Below are 15532 nucleotides of genomic sequence, written 5' to 3'. Positions count from 1 at the left end.
GGGCACCTGGCACCCCGAGGTGGTACTCCGCTGTCCGCACGTCCTCTTGCCGGGTTTCCTGGTGTGTAGATCCCGGCGCGCCCCTGCCCTCTCGGCCATGGGGGTCCCCAAGAGGAAGGCCGCGGGCGGCCAGGACAGCACGGCTCTCCGCGCGGGCGCAGCCAAGCGGCCCCGCTCCGAAGAGCTCACGGGCGTGCGCTTCAAGGCTGAGCTGCGGGGTCCGCAGGGCGCGGAGCCGGGTGAGTGCGGGGCTGGCCGGGGCGGGGAGCACGTGCGGGCGAGGCGGGTCGCGGCCGCGTGCCAGGCTCAGCCCTCCTCTGTGCATTGTTCGGTCCCGGAGTCTCAGAGCTGGGCCTTCCGGTTTGCAGACGGGAAACCGTGGCCCCGGTGCTCGGGCGTCCAGGGTCCTGGGCGGCCGGGGCCGCTGTAGGGCAGCGCGCTGCACTGTCTTGCCCTGGGCTGTCAGCTGGTGGAATCCGCCTTGCTCGGTCGTGACAGTTCCACGCGACTGCACGCCTCCTTTGGCCGGGCAGCATTCCTTAGCAACCTCTAAAACTTCTATTGCAGTTGTCAGAGAAGCATATATGTATACTTGCAGAGTCCCAACTGTGAGTCAGCTCGGGGCCGTTCATTGAGACAGTTTGCTGGCTCTGTGGCCGTCAGCGCTGTTTTCAATAGCTTTGAGCCCCCAACACTCACGCTGATCCGATGACATGTAATAAACTACCGCATGAAGCGTCCCAGGGACTGGTCAGTTGACCAATATGGAACTGGTCTAGTCACTGGACTAGTGACCAATACGGAACAGATTCTGTAATTTCACTTTCTGAAAAGTGCGATCACGCTTCACAACCTCGTGTAATCCATTGGAAAAGTATGTAGGTTAGGAGGAAAATAATGCAATTGAATTTTTAAAAGAAATTTAAGGTTTTTATTTATTTTTGAGGGACAGAGAAACAGTGAGAGCACGGGAGAGGCAGAAAGAGAGGAAGACACAGAATCTGAAACAGGCTCCAGGCTCCGAGCTGTCAGCACAGAGCCCATCTCGGAGCTCAAACCCACTAACTGTGAGATGATGACCTGAGCCGGAGTCGGCTGCTTAAGTGACTGAGCCACTCCTGAGCCACCCAGGAGCCCCAACAATTGAATATGCTAGTATGTGAGAGCACTGGTAGTGTGTCAAAATAGAAGTGACAGCATTTCTCCCTGGTTAAAGAGATTATTAAGTTGATGGCCAGGATAGCCCCACTTAACAATTTGTCCTCCCATAAATTGTGTTTTTAAACATTTGATGCCTGCAACTGCCAGCCAGTGCTTTGAAGATGATACCTGCTTTAGCTCAGAGTGCTACATTTCAGTCATTTGTTCATTTCTGCGTTATTTACTAGGGGCTGTGATGTGCTAGAGAGAAAATGGTGAGTAAAAAATCAGACCTGGGCCTTGCCATTCTGGAGCACATGAACAGTGAGGTGGAGAAGGCAGGTGTCAATGAATATAATTACATATGAAGAGTTCCAAGTACCGGTCCTCCAAAGGAGGGGTACATAGGGCCTTCAGTCCTCAGACCTAATCTGGGGGATCAAAGAGGTCTCCCCAGAGGGAGTGGCTTTTCAGCGGAGTTGTAGGCTGGGGTAGGAACAGGGACAGGAACCATTCTGGCAGAAGAAAGAGCATGCTCAATGATTTCAAAGATTGTATTCATGTACGTGTTCACGGTTTTGCTCAGGCAGCTCCTTGGCGTTCAGGTGCTGCATTTGAACAGGTCTCAGAAGGAAACTCGGGTTGACGGGCAGTGGGTACAGATGAGGTAGTTGGAAGACGCGGCGAAGCTGAAGTCAGTGGGTGAAAGCGTGAATCCGTTGGGTGAGGTTGTGTTGAATTTGTGTTTGAATCTGGTGTCTCTCTTGGATTCTGTCTCCCTTTTCATGTGTTCTCATAGCTTCCTGTGATGCGATCTCCTGACAGATCAGAGAAGTAGAATTGACAGATGTTGGGGGTTTTGATTTCATCCAGGCATTAGGAAAGGTTTTTTTGTTGTTATTTTTGTGTTGTCTTTTTACGTAGCTTTATTGACAGACGATTGACGTAACTGATGTAAGTTTAAGATGTACGATGACAGGTGCCTGGGTGGCTCAGTCAGTTAAACATCCCACTCGTGGTTTTGGCTCAAGTCATGACCTCACGGTTCGTGAAATTGAGCCCTGTGTCGGGCTCTGCGCTGACAGCGTGGAGCCTGCTTGGGATTCTCTCTCCCCCTCTTTATCTGCTCCTCCATCGCGCGTGCTCTCTCCTTCTCTCTCAAAATAGAAAAACTTAAAAAGATGTACAGTGAGATGATGACACACATATACTGTGAAATGATTACCACAGTAAGCTTCAAGTATATACTACAGTACTGTTAATTACAGTCACCATGCTGTACATTAGATCCCCAGAACTTACTCATCTTTCTCATTATTTTTTTTCTTTTAAGCAAACTCTGGCCGCAATGTGGGGCTCAGACTCTCCACCCCCAGATCAAGGGTCGCATGCGCTACCTACTGAGCCAGCCGGGTGCCCCAGAATGTACTCATCTTTATAGCTGAAAGTCTGTACGCTTTGACTGACATCTCCCCATTTCTCCCACCCCCTCCCCCCCAATCCCTGGCCACCATTCTGCTCTCTGTTTGTATGAGTTTGGCTCTTTTAGGTTCCACCTATAAGTAGAACATACAGCGTTTGTCTTTCTCTGACTTACTTCACTCTGTGCCCTCAAAGGTCCATACGTGTTGCAAAAGGCAGAGTTCCTTCTCTCTTCTGGCTGAATAATATATATACACTTAGATACAGATCAGCTGTGCCACATTTTCTTTATCCGTTCTCTGATTTTACCCCCTTCATGGAGGTGGGTGTATGGCTTCAGGGTTAGATTGGTCTAGACCCAGAGGGTGCCCAGGAGTGGATCGATGTCAGCGGTGGGGAGGATCCCTGCCCCTAGAAGGCTTGGCTTCAAAGCTCTTCCTTTGAAAGTTGTTCCCCTTTACCTCAGTGGAGATAGAGAAAAGGCCATGTCAGAACTCTGGATGGCCCCGTCTCCGCATTGCTGCCGTGTTCTCCCTCCGGGTGAGCGGCACCTCCAGCCGCCTGGATGCTTCTGCTGGAAATCTGCCTCTGTCGCAGCCGCGGCTGTGATTGTTGCTAAGGAGACCATCCCTGTTAACATTTGAACGTTACTCTTATTTCAGCCTTGGAAGCATTTGTCGCTGCTGCCAAGAAGCTACCGAGGGAAGACGTGTATGATGTTGTGGAAGGGTACATAAAGATTTCGGTTGAATGTGCAGAGATTTTCCAGCTCCTGAGCGGGGAGAAGCGGCCGGAAAGTGAAGTATGTCATTCCTCACCTGGCTCGCTGAAGAGAAGACAAAGTTCACGCCACTATGGTGTTGAGCTTGATGGAGAGAAATGTGATAGAAATTTCCAGAACATTATCACCTTTCTGTAGAAGACTATGTTTTGTTCCTGTGTCATAGGAATACATCCAATTTTGCATCATGACTTTTTAAAGCATGTGAATGGAAAGTGCTAACTTCATGTTAGTGAATGTTACCAGAGGGAAGGACCATAGACCCTTAATCGCAATGCACTTGGTTTTGCCATGGTTTGTTTTTAAGCAATCTCTGCACCCAACCTGGGGCTCAGACTTGTAACCCCAAGATCAAGAGTCGCATGCTCCACCAACTGAGCCAGCCAGGCGCCCCCTTGACGTGGTTGGTTTGTTTTGACAAAAGGGAAATAGGTAGAAACTGCATGTCATAGTTGCAGACACATATTGAGTTGAGACTTCTGGTTCCAGAGAGGTTCAGAATTCGGGATATTTATGAACCTGTTGAAATCTCAGGGTTATTGCTGTAAGACTGTCGACCTGAATATCCCCAGAGCAGGGAGGTCCAGTCATGAGTAGAGATCGCTCTTTTCATTTCATTTTGTGTAATTATAAGCAGGGAAGAGTTCTCCACTTAGCTGGACCGTGGGAGCAGGACTAATTCCAGAGCTGGGGGTCTGCCGAGCAGCCTGTGAAGCTGTCACCTTCCTGCCTTTGGCTCAGGATCTGAGCAGGCCTGTCATGCACGTTGAAGGCTTTAAATGACTGGCTAGGACAGGAGGAGCGTATGTATAGAGGAAAACCAGAAATGAGCTGATTCATAAGCATTTTAATTCTGTCTTTGCAGACGCTATTAATATTTCAAGTTTTTGAGGCCATACTATTGCGGACAGCGAGTGACCTTTCCCATTTTCATGTTGTGGGAACCAACATCGTGAAAAAGCTGCTGAACAGCCACATGAAGCTCATCTGTGAGTCCCTGTATGCCTCGGGCTACAGGTAAGTTGCCCGCTGTTATGTGGCAAGACCAGCCGTGGGCTCGGTCTGCGTTCAGCTCTCTGGGAGTGCTCTTGACCTTTCCTTCCCTCGTAAAGCCATGGCTCTGCCTCTGCTTCCCGTGGGGCCAGCCCCTCACGCCATAGACTCCTACCACGCGTCCTTGTCATGCCTGTGCTGCTGTTCTTTTTGCTGTTATGGGAACACTCTGGATATTCTGCCCTTCTGCCCTAGCGGCTCTTTGTGGTCACCGCAGTCTCCCTCCCTCTCTCCTTCAGGACCCTGTGGTCCAGAAGTGTCATCTCAGGGAGGCCTTGCTCCACTGTCCTCCATTTGCTGTCACTTTCTGTCCTTTTAGCTGGCAGGCAGAAGTATCCATTTGCAGGTCTGTTCGTGCAGCCAGACATTTGACATAATGTTCTAGGTCCGTCTATTGACTGTCCACTTCCCTTTGCTGGGATGCAAGGTGCATGCAGGTGGGGGCCTTGAGTGTCGTATGAGATGCTGTCTTCCAGCACCTCGAACGGGGCCTGGGGTGTGGTAGGCACGCAGTCAACCACGGGTTTTGGGGGGCAGTGGAACCGAAAGGCAGCTGAGAGCTTGCTTTTGGAGACACCCACTCCGAAGATGTCTTTGTGCCCTCAGTGGCGGGGACGAGCCACGGGTCTCCCAGTTACATGATGAGTTAGTGGGGAGAGACCTTGCCATCTTCTTTGTGTCTCACATTTTGTATTCTTGGATCCTCTTCAGACTCTGTTTTTAAGCTTTATTTGGAGATTGTGTGAAGTTTTGGTTTTGGGTGTTTTTGTTTTTGTTTTTGTTTTTTTAAGCATGCCTGCCTATCTGTTTCCTTCCTTTTTCTGATTTGGGGACAGCAGACCGCGCAGCCTGGAGCGCACTTGGCTTTGCAGTGAAGTGGCTTTGTGCTTCTGCTCTTCCTCACGTGCCTGATGTTCCCACAGGATGGCTCGAGCCTGTCTCAACCTGATGGCCGCCATGGTGACCCAGGGTCCTGAGGCCGCCAGGGACGTCTGCAGCCATTTTGATTTGAATAAAAAGACCTTGTACACCCTGGCGACCAAGAGGGATTCAAAGGTGAGGAGCTCCTAGCGTCTTGTACCTCCCGTGTGTTTCCTTGCTCCCTGGAGGGCCGTAGCAGTTTGTTTCTTGTCCTTTCTTCGACTTTGGTCTTCATGTGGGCGGAGTAGAAGGCCTGTATGTGTGGCAGAGCCTGGATGACAGGGACATCTGAGGACGGCTTCTCTGGGGGCTCAGCATCGCCGTGCCCTCCTGGCCCGTGAGGATGACATAGCTCGTGAGCGTCTTCACAGAGTAGACGGAATAACTTCCCACGTACCTCGTGGGGTGTCCCGGTCCTGGTCCCATTCTGTACATTTTGGAGAAAACCCTTGGAAGTTTCAACTAGGAAGTGGCATCATCAAGGAAGATACTTAAGGCTTTTTAATGTTTCTTGTGCCTCCTGTTTGTACGTCTTATAAGGAGTAGGTGCTGGACTGTGCCAAAGAGAATGGAAGTGTGAATGGTTTTCAGGAGAGTTTTTTTTTTTTAAATGTTTATTTAGTTTTGAGAGAGAGGGAGACCGAGGAACTGAAGCGGGCTCTGTGCTGACAGCAGTGGGCCCAACGCGGAGCTCAAACTCACAATCCATGAGGTCATGGCCTGAGCGGAACTTGGACATGCCCCTCAGGAGAGCTATGTTTTTTTTAAAAAAAAAAAAAAAAAGTTCCCAGGCGCCTGGGTGGCTCAGTCGGTTAAGCGTCTGACTTCAGCTCAGGTCACACAGTTTGTGAGTTCGAGTCCCACGTCGGGCTCTGTGCTGACAGCTTGGAGCCTGGAACCTGCTTCGGATTCTGTGTCCCCCTCTCTCTCTGCCCCTCCCCCGCTCACGTTCTGTGTGTCTGTCTCTCATAAACATTAAAAAAAAAAAAAAGTTCCCTGGTGGCCCTAGAAGTTTCGCTTGGGTTGAGAGAGGTTCTTGAGGAGAAAGCACGAGTTTGAGGACACAGAAGCTGCAAAGAGTTGTGTGAGCCCTCCCTGCTGGCACGGCTGTGCCGTCGACAGCTGGGGCTCCGTTCTCCACACCCCCATCCCGAGCACAGATGGCAGACCGACGGTCAGCAACCTGTCTGCCCAGGTGGAGGGCCACGTGAGCGTGATTTACTTCCGCACCCCGTTCTCTAACTCTTCAGGGATTCGGAGTTTCCGCACCTCCAGGTAATAGACTGAAGGTTAATCATAGTAACACCAAGTAACTTGTATGGCTTCGGGAGGTTGGGCCCCGTGTTGAGGGTTTTCCTGGAATTACAAACAAGGTGTTCCCTGAGGAAAAAAAAAAAAAAAATCCCAGGTCTTAGTGTCTCGTGGATTCTCTTTTTTCAGTACCGTGAATTATTCACATACTCTGTGTCAACAAATTCCGTTCATTGAGTGATGGCTCCCGACGTTTAAATGCATCTCTAAAAAGAATCTGCGTGCCGTTTGCACAATAGGGCAGATGTAATGCTTCTTTGGTCTTACCTGGCAGTCAGCCTGCCAGTAATTACCCATCAGATTCCCTCCCTGCTTCCACTCCCTCTCTCTTGACCTCAACTAGCTCAGCCTCCTAAGTAAAATATGTCAGTGCCCAGACCACCCACCAAGACACGACTGGGGCGTCCCTGCCTGAACCCCGGCTGTAGGCCGCGCCCGCTTCACCTCGGGGTCTCGGCAACTTATTTTATGTTTCCTCGGTCTGTAAAATGAGAATTATCATCAAGATGAAAGTGTTTTTACTTTGTGGCATACCTTAAATGTTTTGTTTCAGGAAATGGTTTTAGACATTAATTTTTTTTTTTTTCCCATATAGGGATGTCAGGGACATTAAAAAAGAGAGCAGCACAGAGAATCCCCACCTACCTGTCCTCCAGCTGCAGGCACGGCCCCCTCTCCCACATGTTTGGTTGTTTCGGGACCGTCTAGTGCCGCAGATCCCACCCGGGAACCGCATTTCCCCGTAAAAATTTCAGCGTGTACCTTTAACAAAAAGTGAGCTTTTAAAACAAAACCACACTACCATCACCACACCTAACACTGCTCACAATTCTTAGTGTCAGTGAATGCCCAGTTCGGTCTCCGTTTTTCCCACTGTCTCAGAAATGTCTTAACGCTTTGTGATTCAGATCAGGATCCAGACAAGGGCCACCCATTGTGTTTGGTGGGTATGTTTCTTAAATTTCTTCCCTGGCTTTGAGTTTTCTCAAAGCCCCGCCCCCAACCTTTTTCTCCTGCCCTTCGGTTATTGAAGAAGCTGATAGATCTACAGATCTATTTTTTCTTAATGGGTGTGTTTTAGCATCTTGGAGGGAATTCTTAAAGCTTTGTGAAAAGAGTTATTTTTCATCCAGCCAAAGAAAGCGCTGTTCAAATCCTTTGCCAGAGAGCAGTTTTACCAAATATGTTTTGGTCTATTTTAGACAACGTTTTGTGGAATGAGCCGTAAAGAGCCCAGGATGCTTTCTTCCTAGGATAATAACGCTGTGAAGTCAGAGAGTAGGAATGGGGCATGTGGCCCTCTTGCCTTCGATGGAGCTTGCTGGGACGGAGGGCAGAGGCCCAGGGGACGGTGAGGGGCTGTCTGGCCGGGGGCGTGAGCGGGAGGCAGGGCAGTGGCTGCTTGGAGGGGGTGCGCACTGTGTCTAGGGTGATCTTGGTGTGTTCACAGTCAGGGGTCTGAAATTGGGGGCTGGCTGGGATATGCGAGATGGAGGCCGGGAGGTGAGGACCCACTTGCATATCAGTTCAAAATTCATTGCTGGGGGGACCCTTGAGGGGATCTAGTCCAGCTGCTGTGTACAAGCAGGATGGAAGGATCCAGAGTGGCACATAACTGCGACCGACCTTCCAGGGCCCTGACTCCCAGTACTTCAGTGGACACCCCCCCCCACCCCCCCAAACTTGTAGAACCTTTCCAGCCAGCCAGCTAGCAGTACCTCACTGAACCTCACCAGGCAAGTTTTGGCATGTCGCCAGCATTTTTGCAGAACACAAGGCACACGTGGGTCGAGATAACAAGTTACCTGTGCTTGAGTTAGTTGATGTGTTTCTTTTAACGAGGCATCTAGATAATTCGGGAGCGGTGGCTCCTTTAAGCTTCCTGAGGTCAGGGACGGTATCTTAGTCGTCTTTGAGTCGTCTCTCAGCCCGAGATTATGGCATCTTGAATATAACTGCTGTTTGCACACCACTGAATTGTTGTGTTTTTTTTTTATTTTTTTTTTTAAATTTTTTTTTTTTCAACGTTTATTTATTTTTGGGACAGAGAGAGACAGAGCATGAACGGGGGAGGGGCAGAGAGAGAGGGAGACACAGAGTCGGAAACAGGCTCCAGGCTCCGAGCCATCAGCCCAGAGCCCGACGCGGGGCTCGAACTCACAGACCGCAAGATCGTGACCTGGCTGAAGTCGGACGCTTAACCGACTGCGCCACCCAGGCGCCCCTGAATTGTTGTGTTTTGAAGGCACTAAAGCGTTGCAGGTACGCTGAGGAAGAGCAGCTCACTTTCAAGACCTTAGTGACCGTGGTACCCAAACTCTGTCTTGTGAGGAGGCCCACAGAGTCGTCCCCGGAATGGGGAGCATAGTTTTGAGCGCTTAGTGTATTTGGAATAAACCGGGATCGGTCTGAGAGGGTCTTGCTGAAATGTCGTGGGGCACGGATGGAAGTGGAGACCCAGTGAGGACAGTGAATGTGCAAGGCCTCCATCTGGATGTTGCAGGGTAGGGGTCTGATGGCCTTTCTTTTCTCCCTAAGAAACAGACACCCGACAAAATAAGACAGAATTAATTCAGTTCTCATGTAGAGGCCTAGGTGGTTCCAAGTGCGATCCTTGCAGATTGAGAAAAAGCAAGATGAAAATGCCGTGGCAGCTCGGAGAAGAAAGCACTTGTCCAGTCAGACGTAAAGTCGAGCACGAGGCAGTATGTTTGTACAATTATTTCCTGTTTTCCAGTTCCAGTACGTACTCACTTAGTAGCTGCATGTCCTTGAGTGAGTTTTTAAAGCCTGTTTCCTCATCTGTAAAATGGGCGTAGAAGGCGTCTCCACCTCAAGTTGTTCAGAGGAGTAAATGAAGTAACAGATGTGCAGCCTTTGACTTAGTGTCTGGTGTAGTGAATGCTCAGTAAATGACATTCGCCACCGCCGCCGCCTCCTCCTCCTCCTCCTCCTCACCACCACCCTGCCACTACTAAATGGAATGGAACCATCTGGAGGGCAGACTTCTTAATCTTTCCGGGCATTCAGGGAACTAATGCTCCTTGGCATTAACTTATTTCTTGGCAACCAATTAGGGTATCTTTGGGATAACTCAAGTAGGGAGGAGGTGACAGTTGAAGGAGTGGAGGATCCCAGCGTATGAGCTGCTGCTGGTACAGCCCGTGAGCGATCCACATGACTCCTGGCGTGTGAACCCGATGAGGAGACACGCGTGTGTCTTAAAATTACTGGGAGGGAAAGCTGACCAGATGGCCCCCGCGACTTCCCCTGAAGTGTTGGCTACTGGTCATGGCCTGTGGGCCTCCCCGGGGACGCCCTCTGTCTTGGGTCGCGGCTGACACTGTCTTGGGTCGTGGCAGAATAGTGCAGATGTCAGTCCCAGGAAGGCCACGCAGCGTTGGTAACAGGACAGCGTCTGGGCCGCGGTGTCTGGTGTGAATTTATAATACCTGATAAAACCCAGACAGCACCTCATTGGTGTCAGCAAGAGCAGAACCAGTCTTTCCATTGGCTCTGGATTTTCAAAAATGCGTATATTATTTCATTGGCAAGTGAAGTAGATGGTGTCTGGACAGGCTGGGAATCTTCTGCTCCATACCAAAGTGGTCCAGACACCCAAAATGTTTACGTTATGACCGGGAAGGGGACTCAGCCAAACTTTACCCATGCTTCTCTCTTTTTTTTTTTTTTATTTTTTTATTAAAAAAGATTTTTTTTTTTTTTTCGGGGCGCCTGGGTGGCGCAGTCGGTTAAGCGCCCGACTTCAGCCAGGTCACGATCTTGCGGTCCGTGAGTTTGAGCCCCGCGTCGGGCTCTGGGCTGATGGCTCGGAGCTGGAGCCCGTTTCCGATTCTGTGTCTCCCTCTCTCTCTGCCCCTCCCCCGTTCATGCTCTGTCTCTCTCTGTCCCAAAAATAAATAAAAAACGTTGATAAAAAAAAATTAAAAAAAAAAAAAAGATTTTTTTTTTTTTGATCTTTATTTTTTGAGAGAGAGACAGCGTGTGAGCTGGGGAGGAGCAGAGAGAGATGGGAGATGCAGAATTCGAAGCAGGCTCCAGGCTCTAAGCTGTCAGCACAGAGCCTGACGTGGGGCTCAAACTCACAACCTGTGAGATCACGACCTGAGCTGAAATCAGACGCTTAACCGACTGAGCCACCCAGGTGCCCCTACCCATTCTTTTCTATTTAAAAACAGCTTGAAAGACAAGGAAAAGTAGAGCAGAAGATTGAGGGAGAAGAGCAGAGAAAAGGTTCCATGTTCCCATAGAGACATGACCATTGTTTTAGCCTTTGAGCCTTCTGACGGGCACAAGCCCCAAGGCCTCTGTGCCATTGGGACGGGAGGGGCGTGCGTGCTGCCAGGTCGCTGCTTCCTGCACGTGACACGTGGTCTCCTTCGCCCCCCAGGGTGTGCACGACGTCCGGCTGGCCTACATTCAGTTCGCCCTCTCCTTTCTGATCGCCGGCGATGACAGCACGATAGCACAGGTGCTGGAGTTGAAAGGTAGGTGCGCCTCTTTGTCTCGTAGCAAAGCCTGGTGGCGATTGTGTTTTGGAAAATCCGCTGCAAAACATTTTTCCAGGTTGAGCAGTCTGCAACCTTTACGGCCGCTGCACACACTAGAATGGAGGACGCGTGTGCGGCGAAGCCGCGGTCGGTGCGGTTTTGATGTCGCTCGTGAGTACTGACAGAGGCATTCCTGTCATGCTACCTGGAATGCTGGGCGACGTGCTGACAAAGGAGAGATGCAAACTTGAGAGACCCGTACGAACAAAGGAGGCTCTGTGGCTCCAGAACATGCACAGATACGTAGCCCTGGCTGCCCGGCCCTCCTTAGTAATTGGCTTCGGAAAACTAAAGTTTAGTTACTTCGGTGGCCTTGCTGAGTGTTACCAGAATATCGGTAATGGAGCTTCAGAGAAGTCTGGCTGGACCACCTTCTGGTGGCTGTGGCCGAGAGCCTGTTCGGGCCGCTTGCTTCTCATCGAGAGATTGAGTAAGACGGAGAACGATGGCGCCAGAAGGCACTTCGCACGTAGCAGGTGTTCGGTGTGATACCAGGCTCTGTGCGCAGGTTCCACGTCCTTGCCAGAGCTCTGGGAGTCGGAGGAACAGCACGGTGCCTGTGGCCCGGGGTGGCCGGGTCTCCAGTCCTTCTCTCACCTCCCCCAGGGTGGGAGCCCTGAGCTGTCTCCGGACGACTGCCGGCGACCGTTTAAGAACAGGGTGGTGGGTGCCGGTCACTCCATACGGTGTCAGCCCTGGTCTGCGCAGGTAGCCCCATCGACGGGGGAGGCGGTGCCACGGAGGAGACCCCTTCGTTGCACGGTGCAGCAGACAGGCCTTAACCGCTTGTGGCCGCTCCTGTGTGAGGTCTGCTGCTGCTGCTCCCAGGGCTAGGGTTCTTCCGAATTCCCGTGGTCGTCTGCGCCGTCCGGCCTTTATTAAAGGACGGCGGTTTGGGGTTACTCATGTGCGCTGCTGATGGTGCAGGGTTGTACTTCAGTTAATGTTTTTGCAGGGCGCTTTGCAAAACTTGAGAAATGCGTCGAAACTTTAAAAATGTGTGATCCAGCAGCCATTCCACGTCTGGCCATTTATCCTAAGGGTAGAATTAAGGATGTGAGTGGAGGTTTTCTTAGTGGATAATTTTTTCATGTTCGCTGAAAATTGGACTCCTCCTATCTGTTGACCGTCAAGGGATTGATTGCAGAAACAAGACTAATCGTAAGGTGGAACGCAGCTGTTAGAAATGACGTAGAAATATGCTTCCCGATGTCAGCCTTTTAAACAACATATGCTTGGGTGTAGACCCAGTTATAAAACTGTCGAGTATCCCATTTTACTGAAAGATACATTTAATGGACTGTGGGACTATGAATATATCAGAAGGTTAGCGGTTAACTAGTTAGCTCTGGGTAGTGGAATTATGTTTGCTTTCAGATTTCATCCTTTTGGATTGTTTGGTATTTTCTGATTTTTCTTCTTTTGAGAATGAATTTCCTTTGTAGAAAATATGTGTGTGCCCTTTGAGCACCTCTGGAGCAAGCAAAATTCTAATTGCTTTGATGTTTCTGCCCAGTGTCACCATTACGTTAGTCATGATACGGCATCGAGCTGTGGTAGCTGATTCCTTGGAGATCAAAAGCATGAAAAGAAAGCAGACAAACACATCATCCCGAATTCTACCACAGTCAATAAAATGATTTAAAATATAAATCTGGGGGCCCCTGGGTGGCTCAGTCGGTTGAGTGTCCGACTCTTGATTTCGTCTCTGTTGAAGACGGATCGAGTTCTACATCTGGCTCCGTGCTGAGCATGGGGTCTCCTTAAGATTCTCTTTCCCTCATTCCCTCTGCCCCTCTCCCTGCTAGCCCTCTCACCAAAAAAACATATATAGATAAAGATATAGGTATCAGCAAATCTAAGCAAAGAGAGAAATTCAGCAAAATTGTACGTACATTCTCTGTCAAATAGTCAGTATGAAGGACAGTAAAACAGAACTAGTGAACCTCTTTAATGGCTCTGTCATTGTTTCACCTTTAGATACTGATTTCCCATGTCATGAAGTGGTTTATTCCTACTGTGAACATGTGTAATCGAAAACGACAAAACCTTCAAAAAATAAAAAAGGGAGCGAATGGCATTGTTTGCTGTGCCACTTTATGAAGTCATTTGTTCTCTCATCTGCTCTCGTGTTCAAAATATTTTTGAGTTTAATGCTTTGAACCTTTTCCTTTCAGAATTTATTCCTTGCATTTTTAGCTCGGGCATAAAGGAAGACAGGATTTCTACCGTCAATATTTTGTTATCCACGCTGAAAACAAAGGTACGTGTTTGGTACTCAGTGTTGTTCTGTGGTTTGTCTCCTCCGGGGTGTGACAGGACCCTAGAGCTACAATGTCTTAGGGCGCACAGGCTGTGGGATGGCAAACTGTTCCTTCGGGCTGCAGCTTTATCACCCAGGAGACACGCTGTTGCTCGCCCTTTCACGGGAAGCCACAGGGATAATTGGGAGCTGTAAGTTACGGCTGTTTTCATTTACACACCCGGCAGAATGTGACTTTGTATCGCCTTATATATTCTGCCTTTTACAAGCATCTTGTAGAAACTTTAAAACTGGCTGAACGAATCACTGACTTTAATACAGAAGCAACTTAAATGCTCAGTTAGAAAAACTCTATGACTCTGCCAACACAAAAAGTCGTTAAAAGCCATGAACTGGCAGTCCATATAAAAATGGCTGATTAGCATAGTATTTAAAACTGTGGTTCTCAGCTGGGGGTGGTTTTGCCCCCTCCACGGTAGACATTTGGCAGTGTTGGAAACATTTCTGGTTGTCATAACCAGGGAAGTAACAACTGGCACCCAGTGGGTAGAGACCAGGCCCAGCGTCCTGCCCGCACAGGTCCGTCCCCTGCAGCAGTTATTTGGGCCAGAATGTCAGTGGTGCTGAGAAGCCCCGATTTAAAGTAATACAGGTCATGAGGTACAGGTTTTTTTCGCCAACCAAATTAGCACTGACCTTTTCAAACAATGCCGTTCGGTGCTGGCAAAAGTACCTTTGAGTCGGGTGCTTTTGTGGAGGCAGTGTTCTAGCAGGTCTGGCGGTGTGCGTTAGAGGTCTTCAACATGTTCCCAGACTTGGGAACCTCAGAACCACCCAGGACACCCTGGGAGGCACCGGGAGTGGGTTTGAGGGGAGCTGAGGCCTTGTGCCACAATTCCGAGTGCATAATCAGGGATGCGGGCAGGACTCGGCTCAAGGAAGCAGACGATAGGGTGCAAACAACCTCACTTTGCACCCCCCGGGGAACGGTGACATAAATTATGGTCGCTAGAATGATAGCCTTCCAAAATGGTGTTCTAAAGGAGTTTTTAATAATGTGGGAAAAGTTTATACTATTTAAAAGTAGGCAGAAAACTATAATCTCACAGAGACAAAAACAAAACAAAACACAACAGTGATACACATACATCTTCTGTGTTGCAGGATGGAGGGATGAAAGGAAGTATACCAGATGCTAACTGTATCCTAGGACGGTTCAGATACCGATGAATTTTGTTTTTCTCTTTATGTTTTTCCTTTTTCTGGTCAAATATTTTGCCGTGGGCCCACAGGATTTTGGTAATGATGAAAAACAATACACACTGTTGTGAAAATCGAGCTCCTTGAAATTCATGTGTTTTATTGTTTTCAGGTAGTTCACAATAAAAATATCACAAAAACCCAGAAGGTGCGTTTCTTTACGGGGCAGTTGTTGAACCATATAGCAGCTCTCTACAGCTGGAATGGGATTGTTGACGTGAACCTGGAACATGGCAAGGTACAGTCCTGTTGGGTTTGAGTTGACCTCACTGTTAGTGTGTGAGCCTCACAGCTGGAGACTGGGGAACGTACCCCCTAAAGTCCCTCCATTCGATCTGTTTCTCTTGGCTCGTGGTTATATTGATTCTCCGCTTAGATGAAATATGATCTTTTTAAAGTTTTGGTTTTTTTCTTTTTTTTTTTTATAAGATTGTTTCTATTCTCTGAGGTATTTTGATATTAGACTTTTTTTTCTCCCTTGAAGGGAAAACCGTTACTCCTTTTAGCTGAGCGACATGCTGGTTTTCCCTGCTGGCCTTGCCCAGTACACGCATAGTATTGACCCAGGCTCTCTCCTCCTCTCATTTACTTCTTCTTTTCCTTCTTTCCATCCTGTTCATACCAGCTCTTAGAGTTTCAAGGCCCGTCGCTTTTACTTCCAAGTGTCTAGGAAAACCCCAATTTCCTCACCTACTGACATGTGTAATTTATTTTGTAATAGTTCCTCAAACGTTGAATTAGAACAGTTGCTTTCAAGTTGACCCAAGGCCAGTGTACATTTTAATCCTCATTTTGATTTTCTTCAGGGTG

The 15532-nt window shown here is 49.1% G+C and overlaps 1 protein-coding gene across 7 annotated transcripts in view; it reads left to right on the top strand.

Moving 5' to 3' along the window:
• The window catches only part of URB1 (URB1 ribosome biogenesis homolog), an 81483-nt gene continuing 65951 nt past the window's right edge, over positions 1-15532 (top strand). For 5 of the 7 annotated variants that reach the window (XR_007155516.1, XR_007155517.1, XM_047874351.1 and 2 more), the window contains exons 1-7: positions 1-239; positions 3225-3364; positions 4209-4360; positions 5320-5452; positions 11040-11136; positions 13377-13462; positions 14835-14960. Coding sequence is in view for 5 of the 7 variants with exons in the window: in XM_047874351.1 (XP_047730307.1) it covers positions 98-239; positions 3225-3364; positions 4209-4360; positions 5320-5452; positions 11040-11136; positions 13377-13462; positions 14835-14960 (876 nt within the window). In the remaining 2 variants the exon portion in view is untranslated. Of the gene's footprint in view, positions 240-3224; positions 3365-4208; positions 4361-5319; positions 5453-7881; positions 7980-11039; positions 11137-13376; positions 13463-14832; positions 14961-15532 lie in introns of those variants that run through there. The other 2 variants (XM_047874352.1, XM_047874354.1) reach the window with 2 other exon arrangements.

This window comes from Prionailurus viverrinus, chromosome C2 (genome assembly GCF_022837055.1).
Source record: "Prionailurus viverrinus isolate Anna chromosome C2, UM_Priviv_1.0, whole genome shotgun sequence".
Lineage (NCBI taxonomy): Eukaryota > Metazoa > Chordata > Mammalia > Carnivora > Felidae > Prionailurus > Prionailurus viverrinus.
This window is presented reverse-complemented; position numbering and strand designations above follow the sequence as displayed.